Source organism: Hippocampus zosterae, chromosome 2 (genome assembly GCF_025434085.1).
Source record: "Hippocampus zosterae strain Florida chromosome 2, ASM2543408v3, whole genome shotgun sequence".
Classification (NCBI taxonomy): Eukaryota; Metazoa; Chordata; class Actinopteri; order Syngnathiformes; family Syngnathidae; genus Hippocampus; species Hippocampus zosterae.
Window position 1 is genome coordinate 13,201,928 of NC_067452.1, and position 16,008 is coordinate 13,217,935.

The window sequence follows — 16,008 nt, forward strand, 5'->3', positions numbered from 1 at the left end:
TTTTTTTTTTACATTGTGGCGTCAGCCGCAGAGGTTAAGAAAAATGAATGAGCCTAAAGTAAAGTACCTCCTGAATAACTCCTTTTTGCGCTTGTGAACAGGGCGGATTCCATCAGCGACCTGCCTCCTCCTCCCGACACTACAGAGTTCATAGGTCAGGAAGCAACTGCATCTCCAGTGGCTGAGCAACTTCCTAACTGTGAGGCAGATTCTGCAAATCTCGCATTTGAAGACCGGTAAGCTAAATCGCTATTGCGAGCAAAACGTTTAACGTCCATAAAATCCATAATAGGGGCGGCCCGGTAGTCCAGTGGTTAGCACGTCGGCTTCACAGTGCAGAGGTACCAGGTTCGATTCCAGCTCCGGCCTCCCTGTGTGGAGTTTGCGTGTTCTCCCCGGGCCTGCGTGGGTTTTCTCCGGGTGCTCCGGTTTCCTCCCACATTCCAAAAACATGCGTGGCGGGCTGATTGAACACTCTAAATTGTCCCTGGGTGTGAGTGTGAGTGTGAATGGTTGTTCGTTTCTGTGTGCCCTGCGATTGGATGGCAACCGATTCAGGGTGTCCCCCGCCTACTGCCCGAAGACAGCTGGGATAGGCTCCAGCACCCCCCGCGACCCTAGTGAGGATCAAGCGGCTCGGAAGATGAATGAATGAATGAAAATCCATAATATTGGGCAATCATTCCGAGCGACTTTAAGCTTTTTCTTTGTGAAGATGAAAACACTTACCATTCATAAAGACTAAAATGTTGAGACGATCATTCTGATATTTTCCGAGGTTGAAGTGGGCATAAATAGTGACGTCGAAATAAGACGTCAACTTTCTCGCTCCCCATTCTGCAAGCTTTCTCCTTTTCTGTCTCGTTCCTAGCCGGTAATGGCTATGTTGTTTACCTCACGGTTTCCCATACTGCAAGGATATTGTATCACATTGAATTTATTTCACCACGGTGTGTGTGTGTCAGGGATGGCAATTTTCTGCGGATACGCGGAAATACACCGTTTTATTTCTTAAACTGATCATTTTTGTAAATCGTCTACAAAATTTTTTTTTGGGGGGGGGGGGGTTCAAGTACCTTATCGTCGAGTTTTCGACGATAGTGTGTGTGTATGTACGATGCGTACATGTCATGTTGTAAGTACGTTCTCGACGCCAATTGGCCGACGTTACTGAAGGAAGAAGACAGTCCTAAAATGATGATGTCATAAGACTAATGGTGATAAACTATAATAATTTGTCTTAAAAAGCATGAAAAAAACCCTCAGGAAAAAATACTGGCAAAATTTACAGACGTCCCCAACTCTGCATATATTGAAATCATTCGCTGTTGTGCACCAACATCAGCACAACAGCACCCCAAAATCAACGTCCAATTTAATATGCCAAAAACTGCTATCTTTTTTCTGCTGTCATCAAGTAATAAATGTATAATACTATTGGAGGGAACCCATTTACCCATATGTGTTCGCCTTAGACACACTGAGAATGATTGTAATACTTTTTGCAGGTGAATCAGAAACATTTCTTCTTATTTTCCCATTCTCTGCTATCTTGTAGGTACGGGTTTCCCGAGTCTGCGTCTCCTTTACCACCGGAGCCAGACTTTAACGGGCAGAGCGTCGATCGAGCCAGCAGCATTGGCGAGCTGTCGTATGACGTCAATGTATCGGCTAACTGTTACAACGGGAGCACCGCGAACGGGGGAGGGAGCATCAATGGGGAGCCCTACCCGACACACGCATATCATGGTAATGGATACTCGACTTACAACGAGGACGGCAGCAGCATCGTCAGCGCCAACGGTAATGGCAGCACTGCGAACGGAGGTTACGCAGCAAACGACTACAATGGAAGCAATGGCGGTGGCGCACAGTTTGTCAGGAGGAGGCTGCTTCCTTCCATACCCAAAGGTTAACCAAACCTTTTACAATTTTGTCCCACTTTGTGACACTTTAATACAGGAGAGCAAGAGTTCTATTAAAACTCACACACAAACGTTTTTTGAAATGTTTTTAAAAATAAAAATAGCACTGTGTAATACTTTGTACTTTGTAAAACATGCAGTCATATAAATGGGAAGAAGTGAGCAGTTTTTACCACAATTTTAACTTCATTTCAATAGACATTGTGCTTCTCCTTTTGGTATGTGCTTTGGTCACATGAGGGCAGGATAACGTTGACATAGAGTACGCTGTATAAGGATTGATGGGTGGGTAGATATACTGTACATGAAACCGGTCTAAACTCCTTTGGACACGGCAGTAACGGGCACAATGGCCATCGGGAATAGCGTGAAAATATGTTCATTTTCGCAAACAGCCGGCGTATTTACAGTCCTGGGCATCAGGGCAACCCCGCTGTTGACAATGATTATTGGGCGCGTTACTGCCACACTCTGTCGCCAACATCATGTCGGCGCATGATGGCCCGTCAACACAACGTAACAGGATATAATAGGAAAGCATATCATTGTATTTTTTTTCACATTTGGATTGTACCAGTGTTCATGAATGTGGATTGTGCCTTTCAAATAAACAATAAAAATGAAAATGAAATAAACCATAAATTGGCAAAAAACATCTGCTGATAATAAAACCGAGGAATATCAGTCGATTAAATCGGCCAAACGATTAATTGCTCAGGCCTGAATGCTTTGTTTCATGTATTCTTTTTAGATATTGTGTTTAACTAATTGGTACCAAATCTCCTGCTCGTTGTTTTAGGTCGTAAGCCCACCTTTGACTTCCAATGTCTGAGGCCACCGAGCAGCGTGGATGAACTTGCCATCCCAGGAAATTACCGCGGCAACACATCCCCAACCAGGTCTCGTCTCCAGGTAAAACCCACACGCGAACCCGCGATGTTCACTCACCCCCCTGATTTGAACGGTGGCGTTCCGCATTGCCAGACGCAGCACAGCCTGGACTCCCGGCCCAGTAGCGTGTCGTCGTCGTCGTCCGTCTCGTGGGCCAACAACGTGGCAGCCGGCAACACCCCCGGTCCTGGGTCCATCGCCCCGTTGGGACGCAGGGGCAAATTGATCTACACCCCCATGATCCTGGTGGATGAAACAACTGGAATCAGTCAGCCGCTGTGGAACGACGGCTCAGCGAGCCTCCCTGCGGGAAGCCGTCCCGGCTGGTACTCTGGTCAGAGCGGAACCTATGGCAGCTTGAGGGTGCCGCCTGCCAAACAGAGCTTTGTGGACAAAGGCAGCGCAGACAGTCTGGTGGAGTCGGTGAGTAGAAATCGTGTGACTCGGGTCCACAGCAGTCCCACATATACAGTCGTTCCTCACGGTCGCGGTTCACATTGTGCGGCTTCACTTCATCGCATTCGTGTCGCGGGATTTTGCAAGCATTTGTGACTGCAGACTTATGGAGCAGTAAGCACTTGCCAGCCATGAGGAAATAGTGCCTAAAAGAAAATCTCTTGTCATTTGGGATCATTTCACATTTAAAAAGACAAGTGCAACGTGTCAATTGCAAAGCAGAACTGGTTACGCAACTGCACGTCTCCGGTAAAGTAAACATCGTCGGCTAATTAGAATGAATTGTAATACCTCCACAGGTGGTCAAGGATAGACAAATCGCAGTACGGAAAACACGAGTATATTCTTAGATGACTTGCCCACGGCTTCAACTGACGCCGTCACTCAACGGTTTAGCCAATCTACACCCTCCATTTTACGTCCCTCAAAATCTAAGCCCCGCAGCATCAGCATCACAGATACCACCGTGTGGAACGTGAGGATCGCAACCCCAAATAGAGCAAGAAATAATACCAGCAAAGGAAATATTTATAAATACTGTAGTCAAATAAATATTTGTTCCCTTTTTGGCAGCTTTTATTTATTGCTGGGGTGGTCTGGAATGTAACCTTCGCGATATACAAAGGTAGTACCGTATTTACATTTCGCCGTTTGAAAAATCACCCATGTTTTTCCCATGGGAACCCATTCCCAAGTATTCACTCTCAAAACTCACTCATTTGCTTTGCTCTTCTCTGAAACACCAAAAGATGCCACCAAAATCACACCAAACCTTTACTCAATAGGAATGCAGTCCTTCAAAACCGTATGTTGAAGTGAAACATCTGAAGTCAGAAGTGCAGAACCTTGCAAACTATTTCACCTACAAGTTGTACGCTTACTATAACTTTGTTTGTATCTGTTGTTTGTTCCATTGCAAAATTGCTGCCTGACAAGATCCCCCCTCCCTCCTCCCAATTTGAAGTTTTGTCCAGTGCAGCCTTTCCCTGGCTTTGCGGGAATGCCTGCTTTAACAGTACAGTGTTTGCATGACTGCTAGTCGTGGTGGGCTTTCTCTTTTCAAGAAACTTGCTGTGCAGTGTCATGGCCATAAACCTTCTCAAAATGGCGCTGAAGGGCAGTCGGGGACAGAGAAATGTCTTGCTCGGCGACAGTTCATAAGTTCATATCGGGAAAACTGTTTTCTATGCAAGTGTGAAAACATATTGCACAGCCTTGTTCCTCTTCTTCTTCAGATCCTGATCTCCGAGGGTCTGGGCATCTACGCCAAGGACCCCAAGTTTGTGAGTTTTGCCAAGCGGGAAATCGCCGAAGCTTGTCACATGAGCTTGGACGAGATGGAGAGCGCAGCCGCCGACCTGATTGCCCGCGGGGCCGGCCAGTCGGTTTCTCACTTTGAGGACCAGCTGGCCGACGAAATGAACTGCGTGATTTCGTACTGAATCGGACGAACGTACGAGGGATGAGGTGGGAGAAACGCCTGAATGAGAGACAAACAGAGAGAATGCGCTTGCCATAGTTTGTGTCCAAAGGTCAACGTGTTTGTTTGATGTTTGCCGAGAATAAATGGAAAAGCAGCCGGCCATGTCTGGCACATTGCAAATTAGCGCAGGGGTGGGTAATGTATGGCCAGTCCAAACCAACAAGCTTTTAAGTGTTCATGAGTCCTGGAATATTTGTTGCATTCATTGAACCAAAAAATGGTTACCGGTACTTAAAATTGATGTAACATTTTTTTATGTATTTCTATTCATTTATCTTTTTATTTTTACAAATGACCTCCGTCCATCTGTCTGTTTAAAAACTCAAATTACAAAAAGTTCCCCACCCTTGCCGTATGTTCAGGAATCACCACGGAAGCATGATTGTATCAGGACCCAACAAAGACTTTTATGAACAATGGAACCGCAGTTTTTATTCTAATCGCCTATTTTGGTGTTGCATTGGACTGTCATTTTTTTACTGTACTTGAATTACCACTTTACACACTGTTATGTGCAGCTGCAAAAGGCAGTTGAGGTTTTTTCTTGTTTTGTTTTGTTTTTTGCATTTAACTTCAAATACTGCATATACTTTTCAAAATAGTTTCAGGTTTTGTCTTCCAATTGAAACTTCAGGATGAGCCTAAAATGCACTAGAATCTTTTCAGGTGAACTTAATTTGACCTACAAATGGGATTTAACTACCTGTAGCCTTGGTAGAGTTGGAATATAAACGGCTTCACTTTATTTTTGGAGCCACTCCTTAACATTTCAAAAACCCAAAATGTGCTCTGTTCCGCACAGTTTTGTGTAGGATGGCTTCGACAACAAAAGCTTGCACACAAATAAATGCCTTTCAGACATGCATACCAGTCTTGGCTGCAAGGTCGTGCGATGTCACCATGTTAGTGGATTTAAAAAATAAAATGAAAATTGGAATACAACTGCTAGCCAGACGCTAGTTTCACGTGAGTGACTCTGCTTTAGACTGCTCATTGGACAGCAGCAAAGTCTCCGGGTGTCACCATGGAAGTGGACATACAAAAAAAAAATAGAAAATGAAAGAAACATTTTTTTTCTTCAGGTTGATCCCAGTATCGCGCTTCTGTTGCCTTGTGGTGTACACCCTGGTCAGCCACAAGTCTGCTGACGGCCCGCTGAATTTCAAAAAGGCTGCCTCAAGACCCCCACATATTGGCAGCTTCCAATCAGAGGAAACCTTTTCCATATCAAATTTAGACAAACAGTGACCCAAACCCAATTAATTACAAATGAAATATTCATGAGAAAAAAACTGCCAGGGACTACAGATGACAAATGGATTCATTTGGCAAATTCTGATGTTTTTTTAGATCCACCCATCTTCGGAACCGCTTTATCCTCACAAGGGTCACGGGGCATACTGGAGCCTATCCCAGCTGTCTTCAAGCAGTTGGCGAGGGGCACCCTGAACCGGTTGCCAGCCAATCGCAGGGCACACACACAGACGAACAACCATCCCCGCTCACACTCACACAAGTTACAATGTTCAATCAGCCTGCTATGCATGTTTTTGGAATGTGGGAGGAAACCTAGAGACGGAAGACCCGGAATACCCACACAGAACATGCAAACTCCACACAGGAAGGCCGGAGCCGGAATCAAACCCATGACCTCTGCACTGTGAGGTCGACACGCTAACCATTGGTTCACCGGGCCGCCACTATGTAACACGAGTCTTGTTCAATTGTACCGTCCCCTTTCAAATAAAGACATTTAACCTAAACCGACCGTTTTAAATGCCAGGCATTTCGAACCCAAATTATTTTGCAAACCTGATTACAGGACATCAAACCTTATTCAGTTCTTGCCCACTGGCCGTACATAAAGCACTGCTGGTGACACGTTTTTAGTTGAAGCTGAAATTCCAGTTGAAAGCCAAATGAACTTTTTGTGAGATGTGCATGATGTCCTCTCGGTAGCGTTAGGACAACAGATGATGCGTGCATATTAAATGTTTAGAGAATTTTGTCACGCTGAAATAAAAGTTTTCTCCATTTTGTTACGTGATGATCTGGTTATGAAACTATTTAATCCCACTGTGAAAGGAGAGACATCTGGCTTTTTTGTCAACAAAAAGAGTGTCAACATAGCTCTGAATTAATGTATTCCACACCAATTTTGTCGCTTCTTTAACGAACGTAACATCTAAGCAGACTAGGTGCCTACTGAAGCACGAAAATTGTCGGAGCGCTCTTTTCTTTTCTCTGCAAAAGGAGGCCCGGGGCCATCTCGGAAGAAGAGCTGCGCAGCGATTGGGCGAGCGCAACTGACGTCACGACGTCCTCGCCCCATTTGGTGACGCAGTGGCCGGCTCTTCCTTGTGGGTGTATGCCTCCCCTTGGCTATTCCGAATTAGATGCCTCTACCCCCTCCGCCACTCTCTCATCCTCTTATCGGCAAGTGAGCGGCCAACATGGATGTCGTCAACCAGGTAAGACTTTTGCCAGGAATTCATCCATTTGCTGTATTAGATTGTTAGATTAACAATGCAAGTATTCACTCTAAGCTTCCTTTGTGGTTACATTTATATTATGCACGGTAATGTTGCGTTCTGCTCCGTCGGCTTTCGAAAATGCTTGATGCTGCATCGGTCCAATAAATTAAATACATTTCTCGATCTTCCATTTGTGTGTTGCACACGGCACAACATAGCGCGATGCTAATGCAGATGATTTTCTTTGCTTCCGAGTGCTGGTGCTGCAATGTTAGGGCACGACGGATCTGCCGGCTTGTTGGCTCGTAAAAGAAAACGTGCAAAAGGATCTGTACAGATTAACGCAGCGATTGATAGGGATTCTGACACTACCCCCACCCCAAGATTGTGATTCCGCTTGCCCATCACGTCCCAATTAGCCCCACTGTTGCTAGGACAACAAGCAGGGTTGATTTTCTGAGGAGGAGCCCCCCCCCCCCCCCCACCCCCACCTCCTATACTACTGCATATCGCCGCAGTATTGTGGGCTCCCTAAAGAGAAACCCTCACCTCTCACTCCTTCATTATTTTTATTATTATATGCGAGGTGCGTAGTGAGGGCTTCCCGAGAGATGGCCTGTTCAGCATCCGTCGTGATTGCCCGTCTCTCTTTTTGCGCGCCATCTTCTTCTTGTCGATGTGCGTGCGGCCATTTACTTTTTGCCGCTGCAGCGCCTACTCTGCGGTGTCGCATTCACCTGCGCACAAAAGCAACAAACGAACGAATAACCCCCCACCCCTTCCCCAACCCACTAACGCACCCTGCTATGCTTCAAAAAGACATAGTGAGAAGTGTAGTTTTTTGCCTGCTTGTTGTAAAAATAGGCTACACAAATGGCTGCTGCGACCGTTAATCAGCTTTGTCTAATTGGAATGCTGGCAGCGTGCGGACACACACATATATAGATCCCGCCCACGACTCATGGGACACTGAGCAAAATATTTTTTGGGGGGAGCGTAGGCCCAGTGGGCCCTACTTCCACCCTCGCATGCATTTTAAACCTTTCACACCAAGTGACACCTATGAAGATATTACCTCTCCCAATACAATGGTGCCTTGAGATATGAGTTTGATGATTTCAATAACTCAAAAACATTTGTACCTCAAATCACTTTCCCCAACTGCAATGAATGAACAGCGATGTTCCGGATTTCCCTGGATTTCCAGGATTTTCACATTTTCATGAAAATTACCGAGGAAAATTGAGGGAAAATTGCCTAAAATTAATCCGGATATTAGTTGGCAACATTGAATGAACACGCGCTTGAGTTCGTTGTTTTGCTTTCACGAGCGTAGTAACAATAACACCCCTCTCCTCACATTCTCATGGCCTCGCCATATCTCGGAAATTTCTAGATGTCGGCGAGAACGGAAGCCACAAAGGGTGCACGTGTGCACACAAAAGACATCTTAATCATTGAATGTCAAGTATTCGAATCGCATTTTGTGTAAACTAATTCATGCATGATCGGCCAGGTACGGCCCCTGCGCAATGTTCAAACAGGTACACAGGCAATCTGACATACGTGCAATAGACGCGAGTGTTAGGAACACGTTCAAGTGATCATGGCTTGAGGAAAAGGACTTGAACGGAGATTTTTTGTCCGACTACATTAATCTGAAAAACCTGGTGAGTCAGTTAAAATTCTCTCTCTCTCTCTCTCTCTCTCTCTCTCTCTCTCTCTCTCTCTCTCTCTCTCTCTCTCTCTCTCTCTCTCTGTGTGACTGTGTATATGCTCGTATTTGTATTTTCAGGAAAGTCTACTTTCATCTCTGAATGAAAAAGTGTATAAAAGTAACAACGTACCTGAATAGAATGTAAATTAAAACCTTTGTGCATCATGATTTAATGCTTCAATTCATTGTGCTGACCCTTCTGATGTGCCTACCTTGGCCACCAGGTAGTAGAACAATGATACAGTCAAATAAGAGTCACCCCTGGTGTCATTTCACTCAGTAGCTCCAATAACCTTAGTTGTTTTTGCAGAGGATAAAGAACACATGCCTGTGAGTATTGTGATATTGCCTGTCTAAATGCGTTGCTCTACATTAGCGGTCACGTGTCTTTTTCTCAGAGGGTGTTAACACAGCAACTATCAATTGACTTAGGCTGTCAATGGCATTTTTGATTCCCAGTATGTGTAAGCATTAAGTTAGTGGGGATATTGCTAAAGCTGAATGGTTGTTTTAAATATACAAAGCGTTAGTCTGTCATAGTGCTACTTATTGTGAGGCTACGTCATTCACTGCAACCGTGCAGTGCTCATATCTCAAGCTTTTGATTACTCGTTCAAGCAAAAAATAATAATGAGAAATGGCCAAATGATGGATTGCATCTTGATAAGCCTGTAACTTGTATCTCAAGGCTCCATTGTAATGCCATCGTGACTGCCATGAAAATATGGTACAGTAGAGAAGTAGGCCAAAGTGTTTATCAAAAACAAGAGATTGATTTTATCCATAAAAAGTAGATTTAATATTATTGCAAGCCACTGTCACGTTATGCACTGTTTCAACATGAACACTGGTCTTAGATAGAGGGAAATAAAACCACTTGAGTAATGATTTATTTAAAATGTGGAAAGTTACATAAAGCTACACTTAAATAAATAAATAAATACAACTAAAACGTGTAAAATATTAATTGCAAATATACTGAACTTAAATAAAATGTATTATTATTATTATTATTATTTAAACCTTAAATAAAACGGAACTGCACAGACGCGCTTACCAGTAACCCACTGTGCTTCCCCCTTGTGGTACTCTCTGCTATCAAATGGGCCTGGATCTTTGAAAGTCATGAAGTTGGAGCTGCCATTCACTGTGCAAAATCTGAGAAGACTTTTCACTTTTGTGTTTGTGTGTGTTTCCCAGTTGGTGGCCCAGGGACAGTTTACAATAATCAAGCAACCGTTGGGATTTATAAAAGTCCTCCAATGGGTAAGTCGTTTCTCTCTTTGTCTTGCATAAATGTCCATGATTTTCTCACCTCTGACATGGAAACAAGAGTTCAGTACATTCCGAAAGAGATTATCCCGTCCCATTACAAATAATATAACAAGGTGAGCACAAAAACAGCAAATATGTGAGTTTTTGAGCATAGAGATAGACTGCACCCCCAAATTGGTGAATTTACAAAATCGCAGGTGTGTGTTTTTCTGTTTTCCTGTGGAGAATATTGCCATCTTTTCACCGAAAAACTCACTTACTCACATTTTTCGCGGCCTTTTTGAAACACCCTCATTTGAGATGAGAGAGTGCCAAAGCCCTGTGCAAGTAGTAAAATAGTAGCTTTAGTAATTGTTGTCAAGGAAGTGTTGAAATGATGCATCAGAACTGAAAGACAACCTTTGTGTGTTGGGTAGGATTGAAGTTTGGCCTCGGTTGTTAGTCAGAATCAGAATCATCTTTATTGGCCAAGTATGTAGAACACACAAGGAATTTGTCTCCGGTATAACACGCTGCACTAGTATCATCGTAAACAAGAAAATCATTGAACCATTTTAGAGTATACCAGTAGTTTTGTAGAACCATTTTGTGGTGCAAGAAGAGTGACTATGTCAGTGACTGTTTAAGGAGTTAATGGCTAGAGGGAAGAAGCTGTTTAAGTGTCTACTGGATTTGGTGCGCATGGATCTGTAGCGTCTGCCTGAGGGGAGTGGCTGAAAAAGGTGGTGGGCAGGGTGCGGGGGATCCAGGAGGATTTTCCGTGCCCTTGTCTTGATTCTTGCAGTGTGCAAGTCCTCAAGAGTGGGTAGGGCGGTGCCAACGATTTTTTTCTGGCGTCCTAACTGTCCGTTGAAGTCGGATTTTGTCCTTTTTTGTGGCGGCCCCAAACCAAACCGAGTATCCTTTTGCATATCCTGTGTGTATGGATATAGACTCCCATTTAAAGGAGCCATATCATGCTATTTCAGTGATAACTTTACAGTTTGAGCCCTGCAAATCCCAGGGACTCGCTGAACAGAAAAATATGAGTCCCATTATGCATTAAGAGAGTCCCAAATTTCGAATTCTGAAATAGTCTACTTACTCGATTTCATATGATAATAACACAACAACAATATACGTTGATAATAGGTTTATTTCTTATGAACAAATGTTGACGTTTTTTAAATAATTCAGGCATACAAGATTTGCTTACAAATAGGTTCTTATTTCATCCTATGGTTCAGTCTTTGAGTTCATAAATTCTCCTCTCTTTACTCTGCTTCCAATGATGCAAGGCTCTCTCAAAGTCAACTTTTCGCAACAAAAAAAAACGAATCAACTTTTGCTGCTTCCTATGTGATATCTCCACAGTAAACTTTCGCAACACTTGTTTTAATGTTACACAACTTGGAAATCGTCTGCTTCGCGCGAGGTGAAGGCCGATCTCGCCAATCTCATCTCGCGAGAACAGAAATCTCGTCATGCGAGACTACCTAACGCAAGATCAAAACAAAAATGGCGGCGATGGTCAAAATGCGATCGTTGCTGGAAAAAAATATTTCCCGTAGATTTTTTGTTTTGAATGAGAAATTTCCTTGCGTCCCAAAAACGCACATTATTTGGAACTATGCGTCCCGCGGGAAAATTATGCGTCAAGGACGTGGGACGCAGAGGTAACGAGATGGCTGCTATTTTAAGTTTGCCACAGTTAATGATAGACATGCACAATGCTGATCTAATTTCTTGTGAAATAAGAGTCATTTTGGTGACCGTTTTTCTAATCCGGAATAAAGACGCCTGGTTCACTAATACAAGTATCCACTGTGCCCGCACAGTTCATCGGTAGACTCGAGGGCCATTCTATGACTGCTCACAAAGTAGGACATCTCACAATTGCTTATAAAAAAAAATAATAATAATAATTAAATGCACCAAACAACAATGACAAGTAATTGAGCACATCACAGTGTGTATGTGGAAACAAAATCAGAACAGCTGTATGTCAACTCAAGTTGCAGGGACAGCTGCTCTTGCAGAATGGGCGTGTGTTTAGTTTGCAGTGGCAGTACGGGGGTGACTCGTCAATTTGTGACTTCACAAAGCGAGGAGCGGGTAGTTTTCTTAGATCAGGCGGAGCTCATGCCTTGAGATGATGGTGCTTGGAATGAGCATGAATGCTCCAAAAACTTGAGGAATTGGCATTTTAACATGCTTAAAAGCTCCAAAATGTTGATTTATGGATTTGATATGGGTCCTTTAAATGCTCCTTTCAAATCATCTGGAAGATATATTTTTTATGATAACGTTATGAATTAGAAATGATATTGAATGTTATTAAACTCTTTTGGCATCTTAATTAGTATTTAAAGTTTGGAAATATTCATACAGTTGACGCCCACTATTCGCCGTCGATAGACACCAGGTCTGATCACAAATATACCCGCAAATAACTGATTCTTTTAATTGCCTGTGAGAAAATATCTTTTGGAACCCCTAAGATGGTTTGCTTCCTAGTCGGTCCTCTTTTGAAGTTGCCAGTACATTTTTCAATTGTCTTTTTACATCAATTCAATGTATCCTCCTCATCCATTGGTTCCGGTGTATTAAGTTAGATTATTTAGTCATCAAACCATAGATGTGGTGGCCATGTTGGATGGGGCAAGTTTCCGTCAGAGGTGGACAATAAATGACGTCGGCTTTCATGTTAATGTCATTTCAGCATTATTGCCCAATACACATGTATTGAACGAGGATAGATAGAACTGCACATCTCACACTTTCAAGAGAGTCTATCAGTAATGTTCTGTGTGCCCAAACTGGAAATATGTCATCATTTGAGATGCCAGTGATAAATTAATCAATATTACCATTTATTATTTTAGTAATAACTGCATACTAGGGGGGCATCAGTACATTTTTGCCGCATTAGTCTTTTGTCAGCGACCTGGGCTCAGAGCAGTCACTATTTGTCCGTCAGTATTTCATTTCATAATCCATTATGTCATATTAGCCACGCTTCCATCAGTAAATTTCACGAGTCCTTCAATCAACAGTCTCTCAGTTCCTGGATTAATGTGCCTCGTAAATTTGTGGAAACCGAAACCAAAGTGCGATGACAATCATTTCCTCTTCTTCTTGTTCTTCCACGACTACTACTACTACGACTACGACGACTACGACTACTCTTGATTTATTGGTGGATTACAGCTCTTTAGCACATACTGTCACGTACTGTACAGGAAGCGCATTGCGTTGTCATATGCAGTTCATGCAGTTGACTGAAGCAACCTCACCTTGACCCATGCAAACAAACATAAAGAGACAGGCGGGGTGTGCTTCTGTCAGTCGTCGGTGAAACAGGATCGTCAGTGTCAGTACTTGACCCGGTTAGTGACAATTGCACTGAGGGATGAAAACCTGCATCCGACAGTGAGTATTCCGTCATTTTTTTGAAGTTTCTCGGTATTCGTGAGCAAAAGGGACCTTCCGTCACGACGGACGGAATGCCCGCCTCTGAACTGTATTTTCTTCGCTTCGTCCTGCTCATCTAAAAACAGATCTACATGTATTTTGAAGTGCTTTTTCAAAAACAGTCTTTCATTTTCATTCTTCAATTTTTATTCTCTTTCAGTGTGACTCAGATGTAATGACCGCTTTGCTCGATTGACGAGCTGCTACTGGGCGCACGCCCAAACACAACAAGCTCGTGTCATTATTTTCAGATCAAGTCAACAGCGATCATTCGTTTTTCTGCCAACAGGATGTACCCTGGCATGTCTTGTTTTCAAATATCATGACGTCTACAGCACATGCATATCCTTTTTCCACAAGTATTCCTCGGCAAAGCAGTTCCTGTAGTGACGGTTGGCCTGCTCAGAGGATACCAAGTGCGGGTGGGGGCTGCTGATGGGGGCGGTCCTTGTCTGAGTCATTGACTGGAGGACATGACCTCTGCGTTGCAGCGCGCTTTATTTCATTTCCTGTTGGCTGTGCACAACCCCCTTGCCGCACGATGGAGCCAGCAAACTGCGGCTTTGGATGAAGCCATATTTGTTGTGGAGAGGCGACAGGGTGTAGTGGGGTTGGGTGTGGGGGGCGGCAATTAATCAACACAGCTGTGCTTGCGCAGCATCTCATCCGAGGTGGCTTTTCCCTGTGGCGATCACGCGCGGTGTGTTGGTTGGTTCCATGCTGACGAGCCTTCGGGGTCCCACGTAGACGTTCCTTTCTGCTTCAACTGACAAGAGAGAAACAGCCGTGCTTGTTATTATCCACGTGAGACTGAAGATGTGTTGTGCTCATCATTTTCTTCAAATTCCTTTCAAACAATTCATTGACCAAAACCTTGCAACCTCTCTCTGGATTTTGACCCCAGATTGTTTTTATTTATCTTCATGCAAGATAACTGCTTTCACAAAGAATAAGTACATTATTATATGAACTAGAGTGGCAATTAACCGTGATTTTAATAATGGATTATTCTGTCGATTGTTTTTTTTTTAATAATTGATGCATCTTTGAAAAAAACGTACATTATTTCTAATTGACAGTGCAGAAAAGTCACAAAGAAATTGATTCTGATTCACAGAATGAATGAGTCGTAGTTCTAGGATTGACCACCATTTTCCAATCATTTAAATCAAATGCTAATAACTGATGTAGAAACCTGTTCATGTTACACAATTGTGAACATTTTTGGAAGCTTGAGTGTTGAATTGGGCGCAGTATTCAAGCCTCACAGTTACACTATGCCTATTGGTAGAAAACAAGGAAGTGAGAGAAGAGGATCAGGTTCTTCTTCTTTTTCTTCTTCTTCTTCTTCGCAGTAAATTAATTTGTATTACAATAAGGCTACAATGAAGGCAACTGAACAATAAATTAATGTGAAAGACAGGTAACTTAGTGTATTTCACATAATTAAAAGTATATATTTAAACCATTTACAAAATACAAAAATAAAATGTCAACAATAATCCAAACAAATTTCCATGTTTATCACTTCAACTTTTATCAAGACAATCTATTGTTCAATCTATAAAATATATATATTTATACTGTGGTTGGCTAGCAACCAGTTCAGGGTGTATCCGCCTACTGCCCGACCCAACTGGGATAGGCTCCAGCATGCCCCGCAACCCTTGTGAGGATAAGCGGATCAGAAAATGGATAGATGGCTATCTATTTATATTAGAGCTGTCAGTTTAGTGCGTTTTTATTGGCATTAATTTAAATGAATTTTAACGGGATTAAAATTTTTCTCGCGAGATTAACGCGGCACACGTCACAAGCGGATGTTACGTTGCTCCATAAATACACCAGAAACAAAACAACAAGCGCGCTGCAGAAGTCCACGCCCATGTCTGTTTTGCCAGCCACGGCAGCGCGAGACACCGAAAATGGATACTTAAAGAGTTTATGAATGAAAAGTTTGCTTTTCAAAAGTTGCCATATTGCTCCACTGACAAGACCAAAGTTATCTGTTCTTCTCTCTCTCTCTGTATCATACTGGTATACGATGTATGCCACTGACGCGATTGTTACTTGTTTGGAACTATTTTGTGTGGAAGGTTACAGTGTTCTGTGTCCATGTAAATAGAGCGGGTGGAGCTTCTCTGTGTTCGTCTGACAGTGACAGTGCGCTACAGTGGTAGCGACCTAGCGAAAGTGAAACGTCTCCAGTGTTGTCATCGAACCAAGTGTAGTCATTCGAAATGAGGTCTACACAAAACCGTAGAGAGACTTCCGCACAAGAAGGACCAATACAAGCAACATAGCCTGACTGTGTTAGGGGGAGTGAACCCCCCG

General features: G+C 43.2%; 2 protein-coding genes and 1 long non-coding RNA gene across 4 annotated transcripts in view; all 3 read left to right on the forward strand.

The window, feature by feature from the left end:
* cacna1fa (calcium channel, voltage-dependent, L type, alpha 1F subunit a) overlaps window positions 1-6,518 on the forward strand; it is a 31,057-nt gene extending 24,539 nt beyond the window's left edge. For both annotated transcript variants that reach the window (XM_052057919.1, XM_052057920.1), the window contains 5 exons: window positions 102-236; window positions 1,559-1,911; window positions 2,725-2,837; window positions 2,910-3,239; window positions 4,508-6,518. In XM_052057919.1, coding sequence (XP_051913879.1) covers window positions 102-236; window positions 1,559-1,911; window positions 2,725-2,837; window positions 2,910-3,239; window positions 4,508-4,714 — 1,138 coding nt within the window. In that variant the 3' untranslated portion in view covers window positions 4,715-6,518. The remainder of the gene's footprint in view (window positions 1-101; window positions 237-1,558; window positions 1,912-2,724; window positions 2,838-2,909; window positions 3,240-4,507) is intronic.
* A 564-nt stretch (window positions 6,519-7,082) lies between these two features.
* LOC127596037 (synaptophysin-like) overlaps window positions 7,083-16,008 on the forward strand; it is a 29,526-nt gene continuing 20,600 nt past the window's right edge. Inside the window, exons 1-2 of the mRNA XM_052058181.1 lie at window positions 7,083-7,226; window positions 10,147-10,212. Coding sequence (XP_051914141.1) covers window positions 7,209-7,226; window positions 10,147-10,212 — 84 coding nt within the window. The 5' untranslated portion in view covers window positions 7,083-7,208. The remainder of the gene's footprint in view (window positions 7,227-10,146; window positions 10,213-16,008) is intronic.
* LOC127596088 (uncharacterized) lies at window positions 10,997-15,391 on the forward strand. Its single transcript, XR_007961374.1, has 2 exons — window positions 10,997-13,632; window positions 14,035-15,391. It is a non-coding gene; the product is annotated as an uncharacterized LOC127596088 (long non-coding RNA).